The sequence below is a fragment of the Ammospiza nelsoni genome, chromosome 18 (genome assembly GCF_027579445.1).
Source record: "Ammospiza nelsoni isolate bAmmNel1 chromosome 18, bAmmNel1.pri, whole genome shotgun sequence".
In the NCBI taxonomy this organism is placed as follows: Eukaryota; Metazoa; Chordata; class Aves; order Passeriformes; family Passerellidae; genus Ammospiza; species Ammospiza nelsoni.
The window spans coordinates 4,590,101-4,613,362 of NC_080650.1; the positions used below are offsets into that span (position 1 = coordinate 4,590,101).

The 23,262-nt window shown below is 51.3% G+C and overlaps 1 protein-coding gene across 1 annotated transcript in view; it reads left to right on the forward strand.

Annotated features, from left to right (window-relative positions):
* Positions 1-23,262, forward strand: part of MYO18B (myosin XVIIIB) — a 70,751-nt gene that overhangs the window by 44,356 nt on the left and 3,133 nt on the right. Inside the window, exons 35-43 of the mRNA XM_059485431.1 lie at positions 570-674; positions 2,084-2,230; positions 6,025-6,138; positions 6,819-6,935; positions 7,575-7,658; positions 8,913-9,050; positions 9,238-9,423; positions 17,261-17,394; positions 18,325-18,486. Coding sequence (XP_059341414.1) covers positions 570-674; positions 2,084-2,230; positions 6,025-6,138; positions 6,819-6,935; positions 7,575-7,658; positions 8,913-9,050; positions 9,238-9,423; positions 17,261-17,394; positions 18,325-18,486 — 1,187 coding nt within the window. The remainder of the gene's footprint in view (positions 1-569; positions 675-2,083; positions 2,231-6,024; positions 6,139-6,818; positions 6,936-7,574; positions 7,659-8,912; positions 9,051-9,237; positions 9,424-17,260; positions 17,395-18,324; positions 18,487-23,262) is intronic.

The following is a 23,262-nucleotide window of genomic DNA, read 5'->3' on the forward strand; positions in this document are numbered from 1 at the left end:
CTTTGGGTCAGGGCTGAGCCCCAGTCACAGTTTTGGGGTGCAGATCAGGCTTTGGGTCAGGGCTGAGCCCCAGTCACATCCCAGGGGTGCAGATCAGGCTTTGGGTCAGGGCTGAGCCCCCTGCCATGCTGGAGGGGCTGTTGGGGACAATGTATGAGAGCCACACATGATGCAGCACATGGACCCACTGCTCCCAGTAACATCAGAGTCACACCAAGGGTACCAGCTCCTGAGTTTGATGTTTTTGGGGCTGATTTGCAGAAAACAGCCTTTCCTCAAAGCCATGAAGTTGATGGGTGCAAACACGAATTCCAGAGCTGCAGGGGCAGCCTTTGGGCATGTCTGGGTGTGCTTCAAACAGCCCATCCTGTCCCCAGTGTCCTGCATGTCCCTGCACTGCTGGGGACAGGAGGTGCTCCAGGGGTACATGGCCCATTCCTGGTCCCCAGTGCTGCCTCGGTGCCCACCCTCTCTTGGGCAGTGCCAAACCCCCCCTGTGGCAGTGTCTGTGCCCTGCTGGCACCTTGAAGGGTGGCCGGGCACTGAGCAGGGCTGGGGTTGTCCCACAGCTACGGCAGCTGGAGATGCAGCTGGAGCAGGAGCACGAGCAGAGGCAGATGGTGCTGCACGAGAAGCACGACCTGGAAGGGCTCATTGGCACCTTGTGTGAGCAGGTAAGGGGGCAGTGCCCGCCCAGGGGCTGCTCTGTGGGCTGTGCCCTGTGTGACCATGTTCACAGGGGTTCTTGGAATGGGGGAAGAGATGAGGATCTGACTCCATGTTTCAGAAGGCTTGGTTTATTATTTTATGATATATATTACATTAAAACTATACTAAAAGAACAGAGGAAAGGATTTCCTCAGAAGGCTAGCTAAGAATAGAATAAGAAGGAATGATAACAAAGGTTTGTGGCTCAGACTGTCTGTCCGAGCCAGCTGACTGTGATTGTTCATTAATTAGAAACAATTCTATGACCCCAATCACAGATGCACCCGTTGCATTCCACAGCAGCAGATAACCATTGTTTACATTTTGTTCCTGAGGCCTCTCAGCTTCTCAGGAGGAAAAATCCTGAGGAAAGGATTTTTCATAAAAGATGTCTGTGACAGAGGGGCTCAGGAGGAGAGGCCCCTTCCCCTCCAGGACAGCCCCAGGTGTTGCTCTGGCAGCCCCCAAGATCAGTCCTGGTGTAAGGGAAAGGGAGATGGGGCCATGCAGCTGGGATTGCTGTGAGACACAACCACAATTTGGCAGCAGGTATTAAATCAAATCCTGGCTTTGTCACTTAAAAATCCTGGGCTGCAGTGGTGGGAAGGGGCAGCTGGTTCCAGCCATGGCTCCAAATTTATTCCCTGTGGTTATAAAGAGACCCTGAGCAAGAGGAAAATGATGTGAGCAGTGTCCAGGATCCAGCTGGAGGGATGGCAGAGCAGCAGTGGTGGTGCTGCAAACACCCTGTGGTTAGCAGAGGACAGGTCATTTAAAAAATGGGAAGAAAACAGCTGACCCAGAAAGCTAATTAAGGAAATGGAGATGCCAATGATTTCTTGTTCCAGCAAATTCCAGCCAGCTCTAAACCAGGCCACAAGGTCAAATCCACACAGTTGATTTCAGCCAGTGAACAGAAAACAGGAGAAGGAAAGCAGTTTGAAAGGAGAGCCGTGGAAAACAACCTAAACGGAAAATGCTCTTACACCTCAGTGATGCTGAAACCATGTCCCTGTTTATTTGGTGGCTCTCTAATTCCTTTATCCCTGTAACCATGGTTGCTCTCTCCCTCTCTCTGGGGGGGGGGGAAACACAGAAGATGGGTTTTTTGAGGTATTCCATGTGGCTGTGGGGCCAGGCTGTCCTTCTGGACACAGTGGGAGATGTCACTCGTGGGGACCAGGGGTGCGCAAATGTTTTCAGAGGAGCATCTCTTTGATGGGGCAAAATATGGAACATCCTGGAGGTGTTCACTCTGGTGTAGCCGACCAAAACACCCCTAAATTGAGCGGGGAACGCCTTGGGGTGTGGCAGAAGGTGCTGATGGAGGTTCCAGGGGCCAGCAGGGCTCAGACATCTCCTGTCCCCATCCCAGATCGGCCACCGCGACTTCGACGTGGAGAAGCGGCTGCGGCGGGACCTACGGAGGAGCCGGGCGCTCCTGGCCGATGCTCAGCTGCTGCTGGCGGCCCCAGCCGGGCCCGGGGGCAGCGCTCCGGAGCTGGAACACCTGCGCAAACAGGTAGGGAGGGAGGGAAGCCGCAGGGAGCATCCCCCGCTGCCCCGCTTAACTGAGCGCTGACACGCCGCAGAGTCTCCTTGGAAAAGGAGTGCTTACCCTGTAATTAAGGCAACGCTGGTGGAGTGTTTTTTCCCTTTTTTCCCTTTTTTTTCCTGTTAATTACCTTCTGTTTGGCGTGTTTCTGCGCGTCTCCTACGGCCGGGCTGGGGCGGCGTTGCCATAGGGATGCTGGAAGCGGGAGAGGGATGGGGGGGATTTGAGCTGGGGAGCGGCTCCAGCTTTGTGACAGCTCTGTGCCACCACACTGGGGACATCCCCGACCCCAGGGTGAGCTCTGAGTCCCCTGCCATGGATAGGGGCACCACGGGGCTGTCCATCCCCTGGTGGGCTGTGTATTCCCAAGTGCCAAGCAGGGGCTCAGCTAAAGATGCTGACCCACTGAAACCACTCAGAAATTAATCTGTTCTGCACATTTCACCTGGAAACGAACGAATCTGGAGGTACGAGCAACCCCAGCAACACCCAAATGTAATAGGGAGGGTGGTTGTGCATAAATAACAGCTGTGAGCAGCACCTGTGCTGGGGGAGAAGGGGAAGGTGAGCTGGGCCTGATGGAACTAGAGGTGTATTCATGCCCTTACCTGGATGTCCAGGGCAGGAGAGGGCTGTGGCTGGGACAAGCCACAGTGGGAATGGCCATTTTTTGCACTCTGCTGTTGTTAAGTATTATTGACCCAGTGCTGTAGTGCTGTGCCCCATTAATCTCTCATTGTTTCCCAAATGAGAGCTCTTAGTCCCTTTGGGGTGTCCTGCCATGAATAGGAGCCCCACAGGGCTGTGCCCCCCTTTGTGGGCTGTCTATTCCCAAGTGCCAAGCAGGGGCTCAGCTAAAGCTGCTGACCCACTGAAACCACTCAGAAATTAATCTGTTCTGCACATTTCACCTGGAAACGAACGAATCTGGAGGCACGAGGAACTCCAGCAACATCCAAGTGTAATTGGGAGGGTTGTTGTGCATAAATAACAGCTGTGAGCAGCAGCTGCTCCCTTCCACCTGTCCTGGGGGAGAAGGGGAAGCTGAGCTGATGGAGCTAGAGGTGTGTCCATGCCCTTACCTGGATGTCCAGGGCAGGAGAGGGCCGTGGCTGGGACAAGCCACAGTGGGAATGGCCATTTTTTGCACTCTGCTGTTGTTAAGTATTATTGATCCAGTGCTGTAGTGCTGTGCTTCATTAAATCCCACAATGTTTCCCAAATCCCACTTTAGGATTGGAGAGGTTGCACTGCCCCTGTATTTTCCCAGTCCCTGGTGGGAAGGAAATGTGGCAGGGCCCTACCTCAGGTCTCTTCCATGTGCTGATCTGAGGGACCTACATGGATGCTGAGATGTTTCCTCTGCCCATCCCATCATGTCCAGCCCCATCTCCCTGGGGAATAATGCCCAGCTCACCTGGGGAATTAAATCTTTGCTCCAGAGAGTAAAGTCATGGAGAGAGCAGCTGAGGGAGCTGGGAAGGGGCTCAGCCTGGGGAAAAGGAGGCTCAGGGGGGACCTTGTGGCTCTGCACAGCTCCTGACAGGAGGGGACAGCCTGGGGGTGTCAGGCTCTGCTCCCAGGGAACAGGGACAGGAGGAGAGGGAACTGCATCAAACTGTGCCAGGGGAGGGTCGGGTTGGACACCAGGAGGAATTTCCTCATGGAAAGGGTGCTCAGGGACTGGAAGGGGCTGTCCAGGGAGGTTTGGAGTCCCCATCCCTGGAGGTGTCCAAGGAATTCCTGGATGTGGCACTCAGTGCTCTGGGCTGGTGACAAGGTGGGGATCAGGCACAGGCTGGATTTGATGACTTTGGAAGTTTTTCCCAGCATTTATGACTCTGGAATTTTGGGATTCTTGCTCCCTGCACACCCCAGTCCTCACAGCAAGGCAGGAGGTCGCTCTCTGTCCCTGTGGTTCTTGTGCTCGTCTCCCTTGTGTTTGGAGAAGAGCAAACAGCCTGGATTTTGGGAATGTGGAGTTTTTGCTGTGCCACCAACACTGAGGCTCTGCCTGTGCTTAAAATGCCACATGATTATCCTGTCCTTTAAGCTGAAACAATTTCTAATGGCATTCATGACGACTTTCTCAAAAGCCAATGCATCCTACCAGCAGCCCACGGACCTGCACCAGAAGAAAAACTTTGCTAAAATGCTACATTTCCGTTAATCAAAATCCATATGGCTGGGAGTGCAGCATTGTTTCTTAATAAGCCTGAGGCATCCATTTTATGCAGGTATTTAACAGATGGTGTTCACAGCAAACTAATGTTGTTCCACACTTCATACATTATGCATTTTTTTTGGGGGGAATTTCAATTTATTCTTCCCAAGTGGGAAAATTCCATTACACCAAGTGAATTGGAAGCTGATGCTTAATGAGGGGTCCTGGAGATGATTTTTCTCTCTGGTGGAATTATCAGGATTTTGGTGGGAATTGTGGCAGGGTTGAGGCCAGTCCATGAGTGGGGATGCAGGTGGGAAAGGCCATGAAACCAGGAGCTGATCTGAGTGGCATCTTCAACTCATCCCAGCAAAGCACAGAGGTTTTTTACAGCTGATGGAAGAAAGTTCTTCCTTTTCTAGTGAGAGGTCTCAATCTGCCCAAAAACTGGAGGGAAGCCAGCTGAGGATTGCTCCAGTTATAGTATTCCATTATTCCCCCCGCTTTTTTTTTTTTTTTAATTTTTTAATTTTTTTAGGGAGAGAGATAAAAAAGAAAGTAAAAAAAAATAAAACTCTTAAACTCTCACCATGGTGTGCAGCTTTTCCCGTTGCCCCCTGGAACTCCACAGGGAAACCAGGAGCGCAGGAAACGAGCAGCGAGCAGAAGGGTTTATTTTTCCTTTTTCGTAGAGAAAAAGCAAAAGAAACCCCAACGAGCAGGGGAAGGAACTGGATGTTCGGGTACAGCCTACGGCAACTCCTCCGCCCGGGCGAGGGGGGAGTTTTGGGGATGACGCTGCAGCTTCCAGATGTTTGCAGCCCATTGAAGATCGTGTGTGATCCTAATGGCTGAGCTGCAAAACCCGAGAGCGAATTAGCGCTTATAAATGGGATCTTCCACGTGTATTTGCAAATGCAATTTACGCCACGTGAGAAGCCCATTTGCAAACCCCCGAATCGTGAATCGCTCTAATCAGGAATTACGTGTAATTCACATAATTTTGCAAATTAATGATCCCAGCTCTGCCTGGCCATAGGAAAGGGAGGATGTGCCATGGAGGCTGCTGGACTCATTAGGACAGGCAGTGGGGTTGGGATCTGAGCTGGAAGGTGCCAAGGAAGCTTTGCTTGCCCTGTAAACCAGCAGCAGACAAGTTGAAGAGCAGCAGGGGTTTAAAACGTGGAGATTTCTGTGTTCTTTAGCAGGGAAAAATGCCCTGACATGAAATAAAATGACACGGACACTGGACTCTCCAAGGTAAAAAAGAGGGCAGTTTAATTTCTGACTCCAACATTTATAGATTTCCAAAAGGGGCAGTGGATTGGAGGGTGACAGTGCCACCTTTCCAATGACACTGGACAAACCAACCGTCCATCAACTTTATCCTCCTCCATAAAAGAATGCAAAAATAAGTTATTTACATAAAGTGCGTGACAAAGTTCATTATAAGACTATAAACATCAGAAGGTTTAGAAGAACCTAAAAAAAATAGGGTGACACCCTATTTGTGTGAAAGTGGAAATAAGCATGGGGACAGCACCATCAGCATGTGGCTTCTGCTCCTTTAATGATGATCCCCTGCACCTTTCCCCAGTTGGAAGAGAGCGAAGCCAAGTGTGCAGAGGCCCAGAGATGCCAGCAGACAGCAGCCCAGGAGCTGGAGAACCTGCACATGGAGCTGGAGACCCTCAGCAGAAGCAAGACCCTGGTGGGTTCCATGGCAGGGCAGGTGGGAGGGCACAGTCCCACCTCGGGGGGGTTTGGCAGCAATCAGCAGCTGCTTTGCTAAATCAGAAGTGTTTAATAAATCACCTTGGAGCGTTAATTACACCTCTGAGGATATTTATAAAACATCCCAGCGAATTTACTGAGTCTCCAAGGATATTCCTCACTAAATAACCTGGACTGCTTGGAAACAGCAGCCCCCGGGGTGGTTTATTGGGTGGACAAAATTCCTGCAAGGATGCAGCATCCCATGGTCCTGCTCTGGCTCTCTGATGGGCTGGAGGCTGTTTGCAGCATATTCCAGAAGGGATTTGGTGGGTTCCCTTTGGGATCCAGGTGCTGTGGATTCTCCTGGTCCTGCCCTGGCTCTCTGATGGGCTGGAGGCTGTTGGTGATGTATTCCAGAGGGGATTTGGTGGGATCCATGAACCAGGAGCTGTGCATCCTCCTGGTCCTGCTCTGGCTCTCTGATGGGCTGGAGGCTGTTGGTGATGTATTCCAGAAGGGATTTGGTGGGTTCCCTATGGGATCCAGGTGCTGTGGATCCTCCTGGTCCTGCCCTGGCTCTCTGATGGGCTGGGGGCTGTTGGCAGCATGTTCCAGAGGGGATTTGGTGGGTTCCCTGTGGGATCCATGAAGCAGGAGCTGTGGATCCTCCTGCAGGTGGACGAGCAGCTGTTCCAGCTGCAGCACGAGCGAGCCGACCTGCTGAAGCGCATCGATGAGGACCAGGAGGACCTGAATGAGCTAATGGAAAAGCACAAGGCTCTGATCGCCCAGGTAGGAGCTGGGGGAGCCTCTGCAGCCCTGGGATGGCTCTCAGAAAGCCCTACAGGCTGGCATGGAGCTGGTGGTGGCATCTGAGGGTCCACAAAGGGGTGAGGAGCCACAGAGATGCTGTGATGAGGAAGGGAAGGCTCACAGCACCAAATCCTCTCACCTGCAGTTTTAAATCTTCTTTTAAGATGTGTTTTGCCTTTAGTTTCAACGCTTGGGGAATCCTAGAGCTGTCCCTCTGGGTTGTTTTTATTCCTCCTTTCACCATTTTCTCCTCCAGAGGTTAAAAAGTGCTGTCAGTCAGCCTTGGTGCTTTCAGTGCCATATCCAAACTATGCCAGGCTCTCTCAGAGGATTATCCTGGGAGCTGAGGGACCTCAAAACTCCCATGGGAGGGGACAGGCTGACAATTCACAGTCTTATGCCCCTTGCAGAGGTGGTAGGGATCCAGGAGCCTGTGTCTGGAACCAGGAGAATCCTGATCCACAAATATTTGTTTCAAAATTTTGGGAAGCTGCAGTGAGTTGGGAGAATGCAGCTCCATCGGGGCAGTCCAGGAGCAGCTCACTGGAGGTTCAGGCAGGAACCAGCCCTCTGCTCTGGGCCCTGCTGCTCCCAACTCCACATTTTCTGTTCCTGCAGTCAGCCACGGACATCGCTCAGATCCGGGAGCTGCAGACGCAGGTGGAGGATGTGAAGAAAGAAAAGCAGAGCCTGCAGGAGAAGGTAATTCCTGCAGGAGAAGGTAATTCCTGCCCAGCCTGGGGCACCCCTGCTGAGGAATGGGACCTCTTTAGGCTGGAGAAATCGTTTCCTTGCAGAATTTTTGGGATTCACAGCCTGGTTTCTCCCTCCTCCCCTGTTGAATTGGGATGGGCTGACCCCAGGGCTGCCCCAGGGTGGGCACCAACAAGGGCTGCACCCCCTCGCCTCTGAGGCTGTGCCAGCCCTCCTGGAGTGAGGGACTTAATTTTAAACACATGAGTAATCCCATTAAGTGAAGTGCTTTACTGGAGCGTGGCTAAGCTGCCCAGGAATCAGAAGCAGGAGGAGCGGGTGGTGCTTTGGAGATAGGCTTGATAAAAGGAGACGAATTCCTGTAGTTTTAGGTCAAATTCAAAACCTGAACCCGGGATCACTGAAAGGGCAGTTTCCTTTGGAGATCTCAGTGTAAGAACTGAGGAAACAGCCTGGCCCAGGCGGCTTTCCACAAAGACTGTGAATTTTTACGCCTGCTGTCCTCAAAGAGTGTGTGAGGAGAGAAGAGCAAAGGAGCCCCAGCCACGTGTCCTGGCCAGCAGGTTCTCCATTCAGAGCCACACTTCGCTGTCATGCCTGCTCTGTGTGGCTCCAACAGCAGGGAATTCTTTGGGAAAGGAGGGCAGTGCTTGGCCACAGCAGCTCAGGGGCCAGGAGAGGGACTGGGGAGGGGATGAGCAGAGGGGATCAGGAAAGGGGATCAGAGAGGGGATCAGCAGAGGGATGCATCAGAGGGGTCTGTGACCGTGTTCACAGGGGTTTTGGGATGAGGGAAGAGACGAGGATCTGACTCCATGTTTCAGAAGGCTGATTTATTATTTTATGATATATATTATATTAAAACTATACTAAAAGAATAGAAGAAAGGATTTAATCAGAAGGCTAGCTAAGAATAGAATAGCCAAGAATGATAACAAAGGCTTGTGGCTGGGACAGAGAGTCCAAGCCAACTGGGCTGTGATTGACCATTAATTAGAAACAACCACATGAGACCAATCACAGATGCACCTGTTGCATTCCAAAGCAGCAGATAACCATTGTTTACATTTTGTTCCTGAGGAGTCTCAGCTTCTCAGGAGAAAAAATCCTGAGGAAAGGATTTTTCATAAAAGATGTCTGCCACAGGGTAGTCCAGGAGAGGGTTTCAGGAAAGGGGATCAGGAGAGGGGTCCAGCAGAGGGGCTGGGGGATGCTGATGCTGACACAGCCCTGCTCTCCCAGCTGCAGGCAGCTCAGGCCAGGGCAGCCCAGCTGGAGCAGTGCCCGGCCGAGCGCTCCATCGTCAGCCGGCAGGAAGCTCGGATCCGGGACCTGGAGAGCCAGCTGGACTTCCAGGCCGTGCAGATGAAGCGCTTCGAGGTACCCCCTGCTCCCCTGGCACTGCCACCGCCCCACCTGTGGGGACAGCAGCACCTGGGAAGGGCTGGGATGGGCTGGGGCAGCACAGGGGTTTGGGGGCACTGCTGCTCTCTCTCCGAGGGTGTTTCTGACAGCCAGCAGTGCCTTGGTGCTCACAGGGACATTCCCAACTCCTCACCTTCCCCAGGTGCTGGTGCTGCGCCTGCGGGACAGCATCATCCAGATGGGAGAGGAGCTGGAGAAGGCGGCCGAGTCGGAGGCGCGGGAGAGGGAGAGCAGCAGGTACTACCAGAGGAGGATGCAGGAGATGAAGGCTGACATGGACGAGCTGGTGCAGAGGGAGCTGGAGTCCAGCCGCCGGCGCGTGGAGCTGGTGAGGTTTGGGGGATCTCATGGCCACAGGGGTTTGGGGGATCCCATGGCCACAGGGGTTTGGAGGTGACCCCTCATAGCCCCTGGGTTGGTTTGAGGGCTCCAGAAACTCATTTTTGTGTGCTCCTTTGTGTGCTCTGGCTCTGGGGGTGGAGTTGTCCCTCTGGGAGGGGCAGGGAATTGCTTTGCAGCTTTCTGCAGCTCCAAACCATTGAACCAAAGCTGTCCTTGAGGATCTCCGTATTCCCTTCTCCATGGCTGGTCTGGGAGCCTGGACAGTCACTCTGCTCCATTTTTTCTTGTGGGAATGATGCGGTTTTGCTTGCTCTCACAGAAATGCAGTTCATGTGTGGATGTGGCACTTGGGGATGTGGTTTCAGTTGGACTGGATGATCTTGGAGGTGTTTCCATCCTAGGTGAATCTGTGATTCCAAGTTAGGTCATTCCTGCGGCTCCTCATGCTGGTTCTCCTCATGTCAGACAGAGCCACAGTGGGTGCGAAATGCCCTGGCCCTGAGTGCTGAGGTGTGCCAGGCTGGCTGTGCCAGGCTCAGCCCAAGCACCAGCTCCTCCTGGAGCTCCTGGCTTTGCCAAACCCGCCCTGTGTCTGCACAGGCAGTGCCAACCAGCAGCTAAATCCACTCTGAACAAGCAGAGCCCCAGCTGGCTTTGGAGAGCTGCAGAAATAGATTCACCTTCACTTCCCAGCCCTTTCCAGAGTCTCTTTTCACGTCGCTTCTTCCAGTAATCCAAGGGAAAGCCTTGCTCCCGAGTGGTAATTGAAAGATATTGCACTTCTGCTGGCAGCAGGGCTGAATTAGGAGCAGTTATTTTATCAATAATCTTTTAGTTAGCAATCAAGGAGATTTCAGGATTTATTCTGCCCCGAGGCTGCCAAGCCTTGCCGAGGGGGGTGGTGTGAACGATTCCCAATCCTTTGCCTGCACCGGGGTCAGGCTTTGCCCTTGCTCTGTCAGGCTCAGCCCTGCCTGCTCCAGCCTCCCCTGGGCATGGAATGGGGTCAAATCTCAGCCTTTGATGCTCTGCAGAGCCATGAGAAGGGCTGGGAAGGATGGAAAAGGGCTTGGAAGGATGGAACAGGGGCTGGGAAGGGTGGAACAGGGGCTGGGAGGGATGGAGAAGGGGATGAGAAGGATGGAGCAGGGTCTGGGAAGGATGGAGAAGGGCTGGGAAGAATGGAAAAAGGGCTGGGAGGGATGGAGAGAAGAGAGAGGCTCTGCTGAGGTGCCGTGGGTGTTCTGGGCTCCCTGATTTAAGGGACTGGGGAGCAGTGGCTGTGGGTGCTGTGATATTGGGTGTTTGTTGCAGCTCTGCTGGAAGGGCAGTGCTTGGAACATGGATTCTGTTGGGATGGGGGTGTGTTCTTTTTGCTGTATTTTTGGGGGTTGTGCCTGTATTTTTAGCAGCTTTCTGAATGTTTCATATGGGGAGGTACAGGATCTTCTTGTGTTCTCCCAGATAAAGCATGCAAAGAGGTCTGAAAGGGATTTTAGAGGCACCTCCCTCAAATCAGACACAAACAGCTGAGCTTGTAAGGCAGGACGGAGGGCTCTGGGTTTATCCAGATATTTGGGGTTATCTGGCAGGAGAAAGGAGCAGGGGGGCTCCCCCAGACACAGCTCCCCATCCCAGCTTTCCCATGGGGATTGCTCAATAGGAACTGGCTCCAGGCACTGCTGTGATATTCCTGGTAGCAGAGGCATCCCCAGACTGTGTCCTCTGAAGAGCACTTGAATTAAACATGGGCCAGAGCTGTGATCAGGGAGCCCAGCCCAGTCTGGTGGGGAGCATCAATAGTTAATAGAAAGCCACTTATGGCTCTGCTCCTGCTAAATCCCCCATCAATTATAAATCCAGCCTGAATTATTCACTTGACATTACTTAAGTCGTGCTCTGCTCCTAACAATTTTTGAAAAACTTATTTAAATACACGGCGGTGAGGTTGTGGACTTTACCACACACTGTTCAGGTTTAAAGGAGGGTATTGAAAGGACAAATTCCTGGCAGAGATTGGGTTAAAAATCCTGTCTTGTTTCAGAGCTGCTGCCTGTATATATAGATATATATGGAATATATATAAAGTATACAGAATAGGAGGTATTTTGTCCTCACAGCTCATATTTATCAGTGGAAAATCCCACGCCACCATCCCCAGCCAGGCTCAGGGTGTCTCCATTCCATCCCTCCTTCTTTTCCCACCCAGTTCAGGGCACTAGGGAGGCAGCCTTGTGCCATTCAGCAGGGAATACCCAGTGAGGAGCAGGGACGAGAGCTGGCTGCCAGGCAGATGGCTCTGCCTCATGAATTTTTCAAGAAGGATGGGTTTTGAACACTTTCCAGGCGTGTTTGGTAATGATGGGGGTAGGACTTGGCCCTGCTGGACTCTCTTTGCTCTGGCTGCACATCCTGGGTTTTTCCTCCCTGGAGCTGGAGCTCCTTTCCCAATAAAACCTGGATCCCAGCCTGCAGCAGCTCCTCAATTCTCAGCTGCTGGGTTGGCACCCAGAGCTTGACAGGCCAAGGATGGAAGGGATGGAACAGGGCCTGGGAAGGGTGGAGAAGGGCTGGGAATGATGGAACAGGGATTGGGAGGGATGGAACAAGGGATGGGAAGGATGGAACAGGGGTTGGGAGAGATTGAGAAGGGCTAGGTACGACGGAACAGGGCCTGGGAGGGATGGAACAGGGGCTGGGAAGGATGGAGAAAGGGCTGAGAAGGATGGAGGAGGGCTGGGAAGAGTGGAACAGAGTCTGAGAAGGATGGAGCAGGGGCTGGGAAAGGTGGAGAAGGGCTGGGAGGGATGGAACAGGTGTTGGGAAGGATGGAACAGGGTCTGGGAAGGGTGAACAGGGGCTGGGAGGGATGGAACAGGAGCTGGGAAGGGTGGAACAGGGGCTGGGAAGAATGGAACAGGGTCTGGGAGTGACGGAACAGAGTCTGAGAGGGCTGGAGAAGAGCTGGGAAGGATGGAACAGGGGCTGGCAAGGAGGGAGAAGGGGCTGGGAATCACAGAATCACAGAATCACAGAAATTCTAGGTTGGAAGAGACCTTTAAGATCATCGAGTCCAACCCATGTTCTAAACACCTCAACTAGATCATGGCACCAAGTGCCACATCCAGTCTTTTTTTAAACTCTTCGAGGGATGGTGACTCTACCACCTCCCTGGGTAGATGATTCCAGTATTTGACCACTCTTTCTGTAAGGATGGAGAAAGGCTGGGAAGGATGGAACAGGGTCTGGGAAGGGTGGGGAAGCACTGTGAAGGATGGAGCAGGGACTGGGAGGGATGGAGAAGGGCTGGGAGCAGCAGGAATGTGGGACAATGAGTGGCCGTCCCAGTGTCTGGGTTTCCCTCCTGAGGCTGCTCCTCGGGGAGGATGGTGCTGCCCGCGCTGCTCTGATTGAGCTGCCTGCAGAGTTTGGATTTCATGGCACAATTCAAACATCTGCACGAGGGCTCTGGGGTGAAAACTCAGCAAAGGGCTCCAGCCATGGGCAGGAGCTGCTCAGGTCTCTTCTTTGGAGAGCCAGGTGCCTTTTTGGTGGAATTCCTCGGGAAAAACAGGGTCTGACCCAGCTGGGATGGAGCCCTGGCTGGTTGAGGCACAATCCAGGGATTTCTGGGTGTCCTCCTGTCCCTCTGTGCCCGGCACAGCTCCGCTGAACCCTCCCCTGAGCACACCAGGGGGGCTGGTGGGTGCTATCCTAAAACCAGCTTTCTTTAATGAAGCTGTGAAACTCATCAGCGCAATAATTAACTCATTTTACAGAAAACTGAAGCGCAGGTGTGAAGATTTTCTTCACAAGTTGGGTTTTTTTTTTTGTGAGAGGCTCAGTGTAAATAGTGTAAATAAGCTTTTTATTTTTTTTTTCCTGGTTCTTTTGCTGGCAGATCTTTTGCCTTGGCCCTGCTATGGCCACGTTGTGTAATACAACTGAGTTGGAACTCCAGGATTAGGGGGTTTTGCTCATTTGCAAACAATAAGGGTTTTTTTGCTGGTTTTTTTTTTTTTTTTTTGGTGCGATTTTTTTGTGTGTGGTTTTGTTTGTGTGTGTTTTTTTTGTCCTTTGGTTTTTTAATTTTTTTAAAATGTTTTTTGGGGTTTTTTATGTGTGTGTGTTTTTGGGATTTTTGGATTTTTTGGGTTTCTTATGTTTTTATAGGGTTTTTTGTGTTTTTTTTTTTGTTTTTGGAGGTTTTAAATGTTTTTTTGGTGTGGGTTTTTTTGTGTTTTGTTTTTTTTTGGGAGGCTCTTTTGTTTTGGTTTTTATTTTCTGGGGAGCTTTTTTGTTTTATTTTGGGGTGGTTTTGGCTTTTTGGGTTTTTTTTGTTTTGGTTGGGGTTTTGTTTTTTTTTTTTTTGTCGGTTTGGTTTGGTTCTTTGCTTTTTGGTTTTTTTTTGTTTGTTTGTTTTTTATGTGTTTTTTTTGAGGGGGGTTGGTTTCTTATGTTTTTTTAGTGTTTTTTATGTGTGGTTTTTATGGCTTTTTAATGGTTTTTTTGTGTGTTTTTTGGGTTTTTTTGGGGTATTTTTTGTGGGGTTTTTTGGGGTTTTTTTGGGCGCTTTTTTGTTTTATTTTTATTTTTTGGGGGGCTTTTTTTGTTTTGTTTTGCGGGTTTTTTGGCTTTTTTATGTTTTTGTTTTGGTTCGCGTTTTTGGGTTTTTTTGTGGTTTTTTTTTGTGTTTGTTTTTTAGGGGTTTTTTTGGTTTTTTTTTGTTTGTTTGTTTTTTGGGGTTTTTTTGGCTGCTTTTTTGCGGGTGTGTTGTTGGTTTTGGGTTTTTTTGTTTGGTTTTTTATTTTTTTTTGACACCTTTGAGGAGCTCTAATGACAATTACCATCAAAGGCAGCCGGTCCTTAGAGGTGATGGAGGAGCCAGGAGTGAAAGCTCGGTGCCTATTTGCAAATTAGGGCTGTTGTGGTTCTGCTTTGCCTTTAAAAAGAGTGAATTCCTCAGGAATCCATCAGCTGCTCACGCACCAATTACACGGTGCTCACACTGCAGCCTTCAACCCAGCGAATTTTTGTCACTTCAAACTTTCCCCAAAACCCCGCGAGTTAACGGCTTAATTAAAAATAATCATGATGGATGAGTTCTGCAGGTGCGGGCTCAGTTATTAGAAGAAAAAGGGATTCGAGTTGGATTAATTAGATTACACTTGACTCGGGGTGGATGGGAGCGAGCAGAGGTGGTGGTGTTGTCACAGCAGAAGCACAAACAAAAATACAAAATTACAAAAATACAAAAATACAAAAATATACAAAAATACAAAAATACAAAAATACAAAAATACAAAATAAACATGAGGTGGTGACAAGGACGTGGTGCTGGCCTGGGAATCCTTTGGAGTCCCGGGGATCATTGCACTGCTGGTTTTGTTTATCTCCTTTTAACCTCTTTTCAGATAATTCTGAGACAAAATTAGCTGGGAGAAAAAAAAAAAAAAAAAAGCCTCTTAAGGAAAAGAAGGTTTTGAAATCCCTTTCCATGAGGGATGTGCAGAATATTTTCAGGAGTGAGAGCAGCTCCCTGTGGGTTTGGTGAGTGCCAGGCATCACTGAGTGAGCTCCTGTCCCCTTGTTCCTGGGGAAACCTTTAATCCAGGCTCCCTGTCAGCCCAATAATGTGACTTTTCCCCTTTATTTCTCCCCATTTTCTGCTCAGAGGAATAAAAAGCCAGCTCTGCCCTGTGTGAGGGTGTCAGTTCTCAGCCCAGGGACTGTGTGGAAAGAGAAAAGCTCCTTGGATTTACATTTAGATGGAAACAACCTGTGTCAAAGGTGTCCAGCAGCTCCCTGGGTGCCAGGGGCCTGGTGCTGGGCCTTGTCAATTTGTGCTCTGCAGGCAGCGCTTTTCCATCTGAAATTGAATCATTGTGGCGAAATTATTCCTTTCCTTGAGACAATTGTAGGGTATGGAGAAAAACACGAGAAGCCTCCGTGGATGAGATTTGGGACAGCTGGGATGTGGGGTTGAGCAGTGTCACATCGATTTTGTGGCTCACATTGAAATCACCCCTCGGGTGGGCGATAGATCCCAGGTCCCCCTCCCGAGGCCACCAGTGTGTGTGCCACAAACTGTGGGTGCCAAGGGTGTCCTGGGGGTGCCAGGGGTGTCCTGGGGGTGCCAGGGGCAGCCCCATCTCAGCAGCATCACCTGGGATGGTCCCTTCCCTCTCATCATTCCCAGCATCATGCAGAAGGCAGCGAGCTCAGGGGTGACCCCACCAGCCAGGGGGACCCCTCCAGCCCCCAGGGCATTCTGTTTGCTGCTCCCACAGCCATCTCAGGGAATTTCTGTGTTTGTGGCCAGAGAAGTGGTTTTGGAGTGCTGGCAGGGGGATATTGTTCTGTGCCTCCCTGCCCATGGCTGTTAACAGCAGCAGGACAGAGGAGTGGAATTAAATGCAGCCACTGAACTGTATTTGATTTGTGCCATGGCCTGCAGGTGAGTCAATAGGCGCTCTTATCAGCCTGTGGAAGGGCTCAGCTCTTTATCAGGCAGCAGTTCCACTCCCTGCTCCTGCAGTCCCAAATATTGAACCCAGGCACGTGGGCACCCAGAGCTTGGGGCTCTTTCCTCCTCTCAGGGTTGGTGCTTCACTGTGAGCCCTGTTCTGAGCCCCTGCAGTCCTTGATGAAACTCTTCCCTTGATGAAACAGCTCGTTTCCACCTTCTCCCTAAGCCAGGAGGGAAGTTGGAAACACCAAGTTTCAGAAAACTTCTGATCAGCAGTGAAGTTTTCCCCAACGCCAGCGCGTTCCCAGGAGCTGCTGTGACACCCGAACTGGGCTGTTCCTTTCCATGTTTTGATGAACTGAGATGCTCTTGCCCCAGGCCCTGTGTGCCTGGTGATTCCAGGCCTTCCATTATTTACTGTGACAGTGTGCCAGCTCCTGTGCCCTGGCCTGTCTCAAGTCATCCCTCACCTTGTCACCGCTGCCGTGGCGATTTCACAGCTGGCAGCTTCCATCACTGTGGATCTGCTGCTCCCTCCTCTCTGCCCTGTGATGGCCTGGGAACAGCAGGAGGGGTTCCTTCCCAGCTGGAAGGATGTGGAATGTGATGAGCATAGGTGCAGGGCCAGGCTGGTGCCCTTGGTGTGCAAGGTGGGAGATGCTGGTCCATGGAGATGGGTGGGTCGTGTCAGATTGTGAAGCCTGGAATGGTTTGGGTTGCAGGGACCTCAAAACTCATCCAGTCCCACCCCTGCCATAGGCAGGGACTCCTTCCACTATCTCAGGTTGCTCCACGCCTTGTCCTAAGCTGGTCTGGGGCACTTCCAGGGATGGGACAGTCAGAGCTTCTCTGGGCACCCTGTGCCAGAGCCTCACCACCCTCACAGGGAAAGATTTCATCCCAATATCCCATCTAACCCTGCCTCTGACAGTGGGTAGCATTCTCTGTGTCCTGTCACTCCATGCCCTTATTTAAAATTCCTTCCCAGCTCTTCTGGAGCCCCTTTAAGCACTGGAAGTAAAACTATTTATCAAAGAAGTGGAGTAAAACTATTTATCAAAGAACCTATTTGACCATCAACATCCTCCCCAATCTTCTTTATCACAACCCCAATACTAGCCTTACTTCTAGCAATCTCAATCTGCCCTTATCCATGCCCTTATCCAAAATTCCTCTCCAGGTCTCTTGGAGCCCCTTTAATCACTGGAAGGTGCTGGAAGATGCAGTTTATGTTCACAAGCACCGCAGGGCATGGTGCAGCTAACCAGCCCCACAGGCAGCACTGGGCTGGGTGTGGGATGGTTCAGCAGCCCCCAAGGCAGGCGCAGACCCTCTCCTGGTGTCCCCTGTGCAGGAGCAGCAGCTGGCAGAGCTGGCAGAGGCGCGGCAGGGGCTGCAGGCTGACCTGGGCACCTCCATGCGCCGCATCGCAGACCTGCAGGTGGCCCTGGAGGGGCTGAGGGACAGCGACGACAGCGACGCTGACAGGTGAGAGCAGGGCTGGGGGGTGTCAGAACTCAGTGCATCCCTCCGGGTGTCCAGAGCTGCTGAGGACCCCGCCAGGGGGCTCGGAGACCCTGGCATGCTGCCCAGAGCACCTGGGGATTTGATTCTGGCCCTTGGAGCAAGTTGCCAGCTTTGTATGAGGACGTGAAAGTCACACAGGTTTGAACGGTGTAATAGCAAAATGATCACAGGCTGAAAATGTAGATTTTAGGATTTTGGTATGGGGATAAGATGGAGGAATCTGGGCATGTCCAGCCTTTCTTTCTTCTTCTTCTTCTTCTCCATTTTCTGCAGTGATGTTGGCACTTTGGGATTGGTTTGGAGTAGAAGTGCACTGTTTTCTTGGTCCAGCGGTCACAACCTGCAGGCAAACATCTCGCTTTGGTCAGCTTGCCTCCCCCACACACCTCCCCTGGGTTGGGGGTCTCAGTCCCAGTTCTTGGAGGGAGAAAAGAGGCCTTTTCACATGGGGTTTTCAGTCCCAATTCTTGGAAGGAGCAGAGGGGCCTTTTCACATGGGGGTTCCATGTCTCAGTCCTTGATGGAGAGGCTCCTTACATCTCAGTCTGTCTGTCATGGTGGTTGTAAAACAGGTGAGGGTCTTTGGTGGGAGACCACCCAAAACTCAGGAGAAGTCCAGCCAGGCCGAGAGGTGGGACAGCTTCCAGAGCTGCTATTGTTGCACAAAGGGCACGGTGCCCCCTTCTTAGCACACAGCAAACACACCTGTGAAAACAAATAACTTAACACTGAGCTTTCAGGTCTCAGGGCCTTTGGCGTGTGTCTTTCTCCTTCAGAGATTCTAGACGGAGGGGATCTTCTCTCCAGTGGTGCCCCAACGACAATCGTGAGGCAGATGAGGGAAAATTCTCACAGACTCTCTCATTAGGAATGTCTCTCCTGTCCCCCCAGGGATGCCTGCTCCACTGTTGGCTCCGTGCTCAGCCTGGAGCCTGCAGAGAGCCTCAAGTCCTGGCCGAGCTCCTCCTCAGGCTGGACGTCCCTGCTGAGTGCCAGCGTGGCTGGGAGCGTTTCAGCACCATCCGTGGGCAGCCGCAGCACCCAGAGCCTCAGGTGAGGGACCCCAGCCCATCCTGGGGGTCTTGGGTGGTGATGACGTGTGGGAGCTTCCTCTGGGATGCGCAGGATGGAGCTCCTGGGTGGCGTTTAAGGTTAAAACATCAAATCGAGGGAGGCAGTCACTGCCACGCCGGGGATCAGTGAAACGCCAGATGAAAGTCACTACATCAAAAACGTGCTTCAAGCAGGAAAATATGCCTTGATGTGTTCTCTGGAGATAATTTAAAGAGGCATTGCAGCCTGTTTGAGGGTTTGTATGCCATATGCTCGCCACTGAGGGAGAGGGGTGCGTTTCTACTGTTCTAATATCAAATATGTTAATTTTTGGTGGTGATGGTGATGGGCTAGGGGAGAGATGGAGAGGGGCCCAAGCACCTGCACAGCCCAAATGCTTTGCTCTGTGCGTGCCCATCAGAGGGACCACCCAGTCCAGAGAAAAACCCCATTTCTGTGTCACAGAGAAATTTGTGTTTCATATGTGAAACAATCCCATGGCTTGAGTTTGGAAAAATTGTGTAAATCAGGGTCTGGGGCTGCATTTTGGAGAGAGCTGGTGAGGATGGAGGAAGGTGTTGGAGGTTTGTGAGGGCAGAGATGGAGCAGGGATGGAATCCTAGGGCAGGGAGCAGAGTGGGCTCCAGAGAGCATCATCCCCCTGTAGGGAAGGTGGGCAAGGTGCCAACCATCCAAACTCAGAGTGAGCAGGGGTGAAATTCAGGGTGGGCAGGGCTGGCAGTGCCCCTGCTCACAGCCCCTGCGATTCAGGACCTCCCCACCCTGCTGCTCCCCCAGGGATGCTGTCTCAGGACATGATCACTGCTTTCCCAGTTTTTCTCCCCATAACCAGGGCAGGTGCCAGGCTGAGGCTGGGCACAGCTCCCTGCAGGTGAAGATGCTCCAAGGTGACAGGATTTGTCAGGGTTGTGAGCACAGTCTCACTGCAGACATTAGTATTAATCTCCCTGCTCTGATTCCGGAGAGCTGCATCCCCACAGCCCCCACCTGCCTTGTTCAGGAGAATCACTGTTGTCAGAAATGATGTTCTGAAGAGAAATTCCCCTGCAGGAAACACCCTGGGTGAGCTGGAGCAGTCTGGGGAGGTACAAGCCAGAGTTTAAGAGCAAGTCAGACCTGTGGGGAGGTCACAGAATCCTGGAATGGTTTGGGTTGGAAGGGACATTAAAAATCATCCCATTCCAACTCCCATAGACCAGTGAAGAGTGGGAGCCCTGAGAGCAGTGGGCTGAGCTCACTGGCACCCTGCACAATAAATAAAGCCCTTCCTAAGTGCTGCTGAGGAGGCTTTGGTCCAAATAACCCAGCTCTGATCATTAATGAATGACAGAAAAACAGGCATTGTGGCTAATATATTATTTTGGGTATATATATCCAATTTATACTTTGGATTTATAGTAGAAGATATGCAGGCTTTCAGGACGGACATTGGGAGGAATTTCTTCATGGAAAGGGTGGTCAGGCCTTGGCAGGGGCTGCCCAGGGAGGTTTGGGGTGCCCATCCCTAAGGAAGGTGGCACTCAGTGCTGTGGGCTGGGTGACAAGGTGGGGATTGGATTCCTGGATTCCTCTCCAACCTCAGTGATTCTGGGATTTTGGGGTTTGCTGGGCTGCCTGTGGCCTTTATCCTGAGCCTAAATCAAAGCCTCAGTGTGAGCATCTCCCTCTGTCCTGGGGCTGGTGAAGGGGCTGATTGCAACTGCTGGTGTGGGAGCTGCTGTGTTTGGCTGCAGCTCATCTAGGATGGAAATCGAGAGAGGAGGGGATGAAATGCAAACAAACAGGAGACGAGACTGGAGGTAATAAAAACGAGATCAGGGAAACGAGCTCTTCCTTATTAAGATTCCTTTGTCTTACACAGGCTCCCAGTAATGAAAAATGAGTCCTGCTTGTGTTGGCTGCTCAGCACCACATCTGGGCTGTTTGCTGAACAAACAGCTGCCAAGAGCCAGAGGAGAGCAGGCAGCTCTTATCACTCCTGTGCTTACAGGAGGGAGAGCTTTGATTAACGTCGCCTTTAATTCTCTGCTATTTAAATTCCTTGTACAAAACGCTGGCCGGCAGAGCTAAGCCTCCATAAATACGACACAGCTCAGGGTTGTGATAAATATGATTTTTTTTTATTATTATTAAGAAGGCAATTTAAAAGTTTATGTATTTATTCTGGCCTTTTCCAGGCAGGTCAGGGTTGTGCTGTGATGGGAGGTTAGCCAGGGGTGCAGTCAGGGAGTGGATGCACAGCCCCAGGATCTGCCTCTCCATCCTGCATCCCACAGGATTGGGGCATCCACAGCCCCAGGACCACCCTGGCAGCAATTCCCCTCCCACCCTGGTTGACAAAACCAGGAGCCCTGGTCCCAAGGCTGCTGGGGATCCGACAGGTTTATTTTTAACCAGAATTGTGTCAGAAGCAAATCATTACGTGGGAAACCGGGAGCTCTTGTGTAGATGATGGTGTGATAAGAAAATCCTCTCCTGACAGAAATGAGGCCAATGTCTCTCCCCTCCCTGAAACTGTCTTGGGTTTTATTTATCAGCTCCCATGAAAAGCATCCCAGCCACGCTTTCGGCCCTGGTCATGTGTTGCAAAGCATGTGTGGATTTTATTGTATAAATGATTTCAACTGGTATAATTGTAATCATACTAATTGCTATGTAATCTTCGCTAATTATTGTTGTATGTCATTTGGTTTGGTGTGAATGGCAGATTGCAGAGCTCTGTTGGCTTCCAGGTGCCTCCCAGGCATTTTTTGCTGGGAAAAGATGGGAAAATCATCTTCCCTGAGGATGCTGGAGGAGCAGGGCTCTGCTCAGGGCTGCAGGGGCTCAGGGTCCTGCCTCCCGTGGCATCACATTCTTTTGGGGCTGCCTGTGCCTTCCTGGGGTCACTCTGAGCCCTGGGAATTCGTGCTGGGAATCAGAGAGGGATTTAGGGATGAGCAGAGGATGGGGTGTGACTGTCTGGCTCTTGTGTCCTGCCTTGTGAGGAGGATGAGGATGAGGAAGGTGAGCCATGATTTTGGAGGGAATAAGGGAACAGTTAAAGAAACAAATCATGGAATGGTTTGGGTGGGAAGGAACCTTCAAAATCATCCAGTCCCATCCCCTGCCATGGGCAGGGACACCTTCCATTATCCCAGGTTGCTCTGAGCTCTCTCCAGCCTGGTCTTGGAACTTCCAGGGCTCCAGGAACAGCCACAGCTTCTCAGGGCACCCTGTGCCAGGACCTCACCACCCTCACAGGGAAGAATTTCTTCCCAATATCCGATCCAGCCCTGCCTCTGGCAGTTTAATGGGTGCAGAAAATGGGAACTTTTGGGAGAGACAAGGATGGATGGGGCAGTTTTGGCCTTTAGCTGGAAACCAGGGCATGGAGAGTGTGAAGTCCCTGCTTGGGCTCTGGGGCAGTCATGGAAGCTGGAACAATCCCACCTTTGCAGCTTTCACTCCATTTCAGACCCTAAAGATATTCAGGAAAGCATCCCCTGTCAGTCATGTTGAACAGGACAATAAATACAGCGTGTTCAGTCCTTGTTCACAGCCCATTAGTGGTTCTCACATCTCCACTCACTTTTATCTCAGCCTTAAAACCCAAATAAAAACCCTGATGCCGGTGTTTAATTTATGAAATCCATTCATGCAGCACGCAGGTTACAATATTATTTGGGAACGTGCAGAATGAATGGAGCAATTTCTGCACAAAACCTCACCGAAGGATTACACCAGTCGTTTAAGAAAGATGCAATTTAGGGTCCTAAAATCCAGCATTATTGAAATGTCTCAAACTATTAATCAGCTGTGGTGCTTCAGCAGTGTCAGCATGGGACGGGCCTGAAGAGTGCAGTGATTCAGGGAGATGAAATATCTGGTTAATTCCTTAATAATAAAGAGATTTAGGCTGGTTAAACGGGCGGGGAAAGGTGGTGGGTGCCAGTTTGGGAGGGCATCTCTGTGCCCTGGGCTGTGCCAGTGGGCACCGGGAAGTTGGAGCTGCTCCACTGCCCCTTCCTTCCTGCAATCCCGCATTTCCCAGCTCTGGAGTTTGTCCTCAGCCCATCTCAAATGTGAATTATTTCACGGGTCAGCAGCAGAGCCTGGTCCGAGCGAGCGTCCCGGAATTCTCCCCTCCCACCCCATTCCCATGGCAACAGCGGCATTCCCAGGGCAGGAACCTTCATCACTGCTGCTCCCTCCCGGAGATTCCTTTGTTCTTTGGGTCCTGCTGCTTTGCTCTGCCCTGTTCCCTCCTCCTTTCTTTCCCAAATTCACATCTCAGTAAGGCCAGACCTTGTTTCCCTTGGCTGAGCAGTGATGGGGGTACCTGGGAGTAGGGACCGTGCCATAAAGCAAATGCTTGGACAGGATCAAAAATGTCAAAATGCTTGGAGGGGATCACTAAGCAGGGGCTTAGTGACACCAGTGACCCCAACCCCACTGGTGGCTGCAGTCCCCCCATTTCTGTGGCAGGTGGATCCCATGTGGTTCCTGCACCATTCCTTGTTTGGGATGTGATCCCTTGTCTGGCCATCCCCCCTCACTGTGCAGGAGCATCAGATCCAGGTGTAGCAGGGCTCCTGTTTGAGCAGCAGCCTGGGTGAAACATGCCCAGCAATAACACTGAGATGTGTCGGGGGTGCGCTGCGAGCCGCTTTCATAAAATTTTAGTGAATAATCTTTGGCTTTGACAGGAATAAAATAAATCCTACATATTGCTGTAATCTGTCAAGAAGAAGGATATTTGGAGGTAAGTGCTGG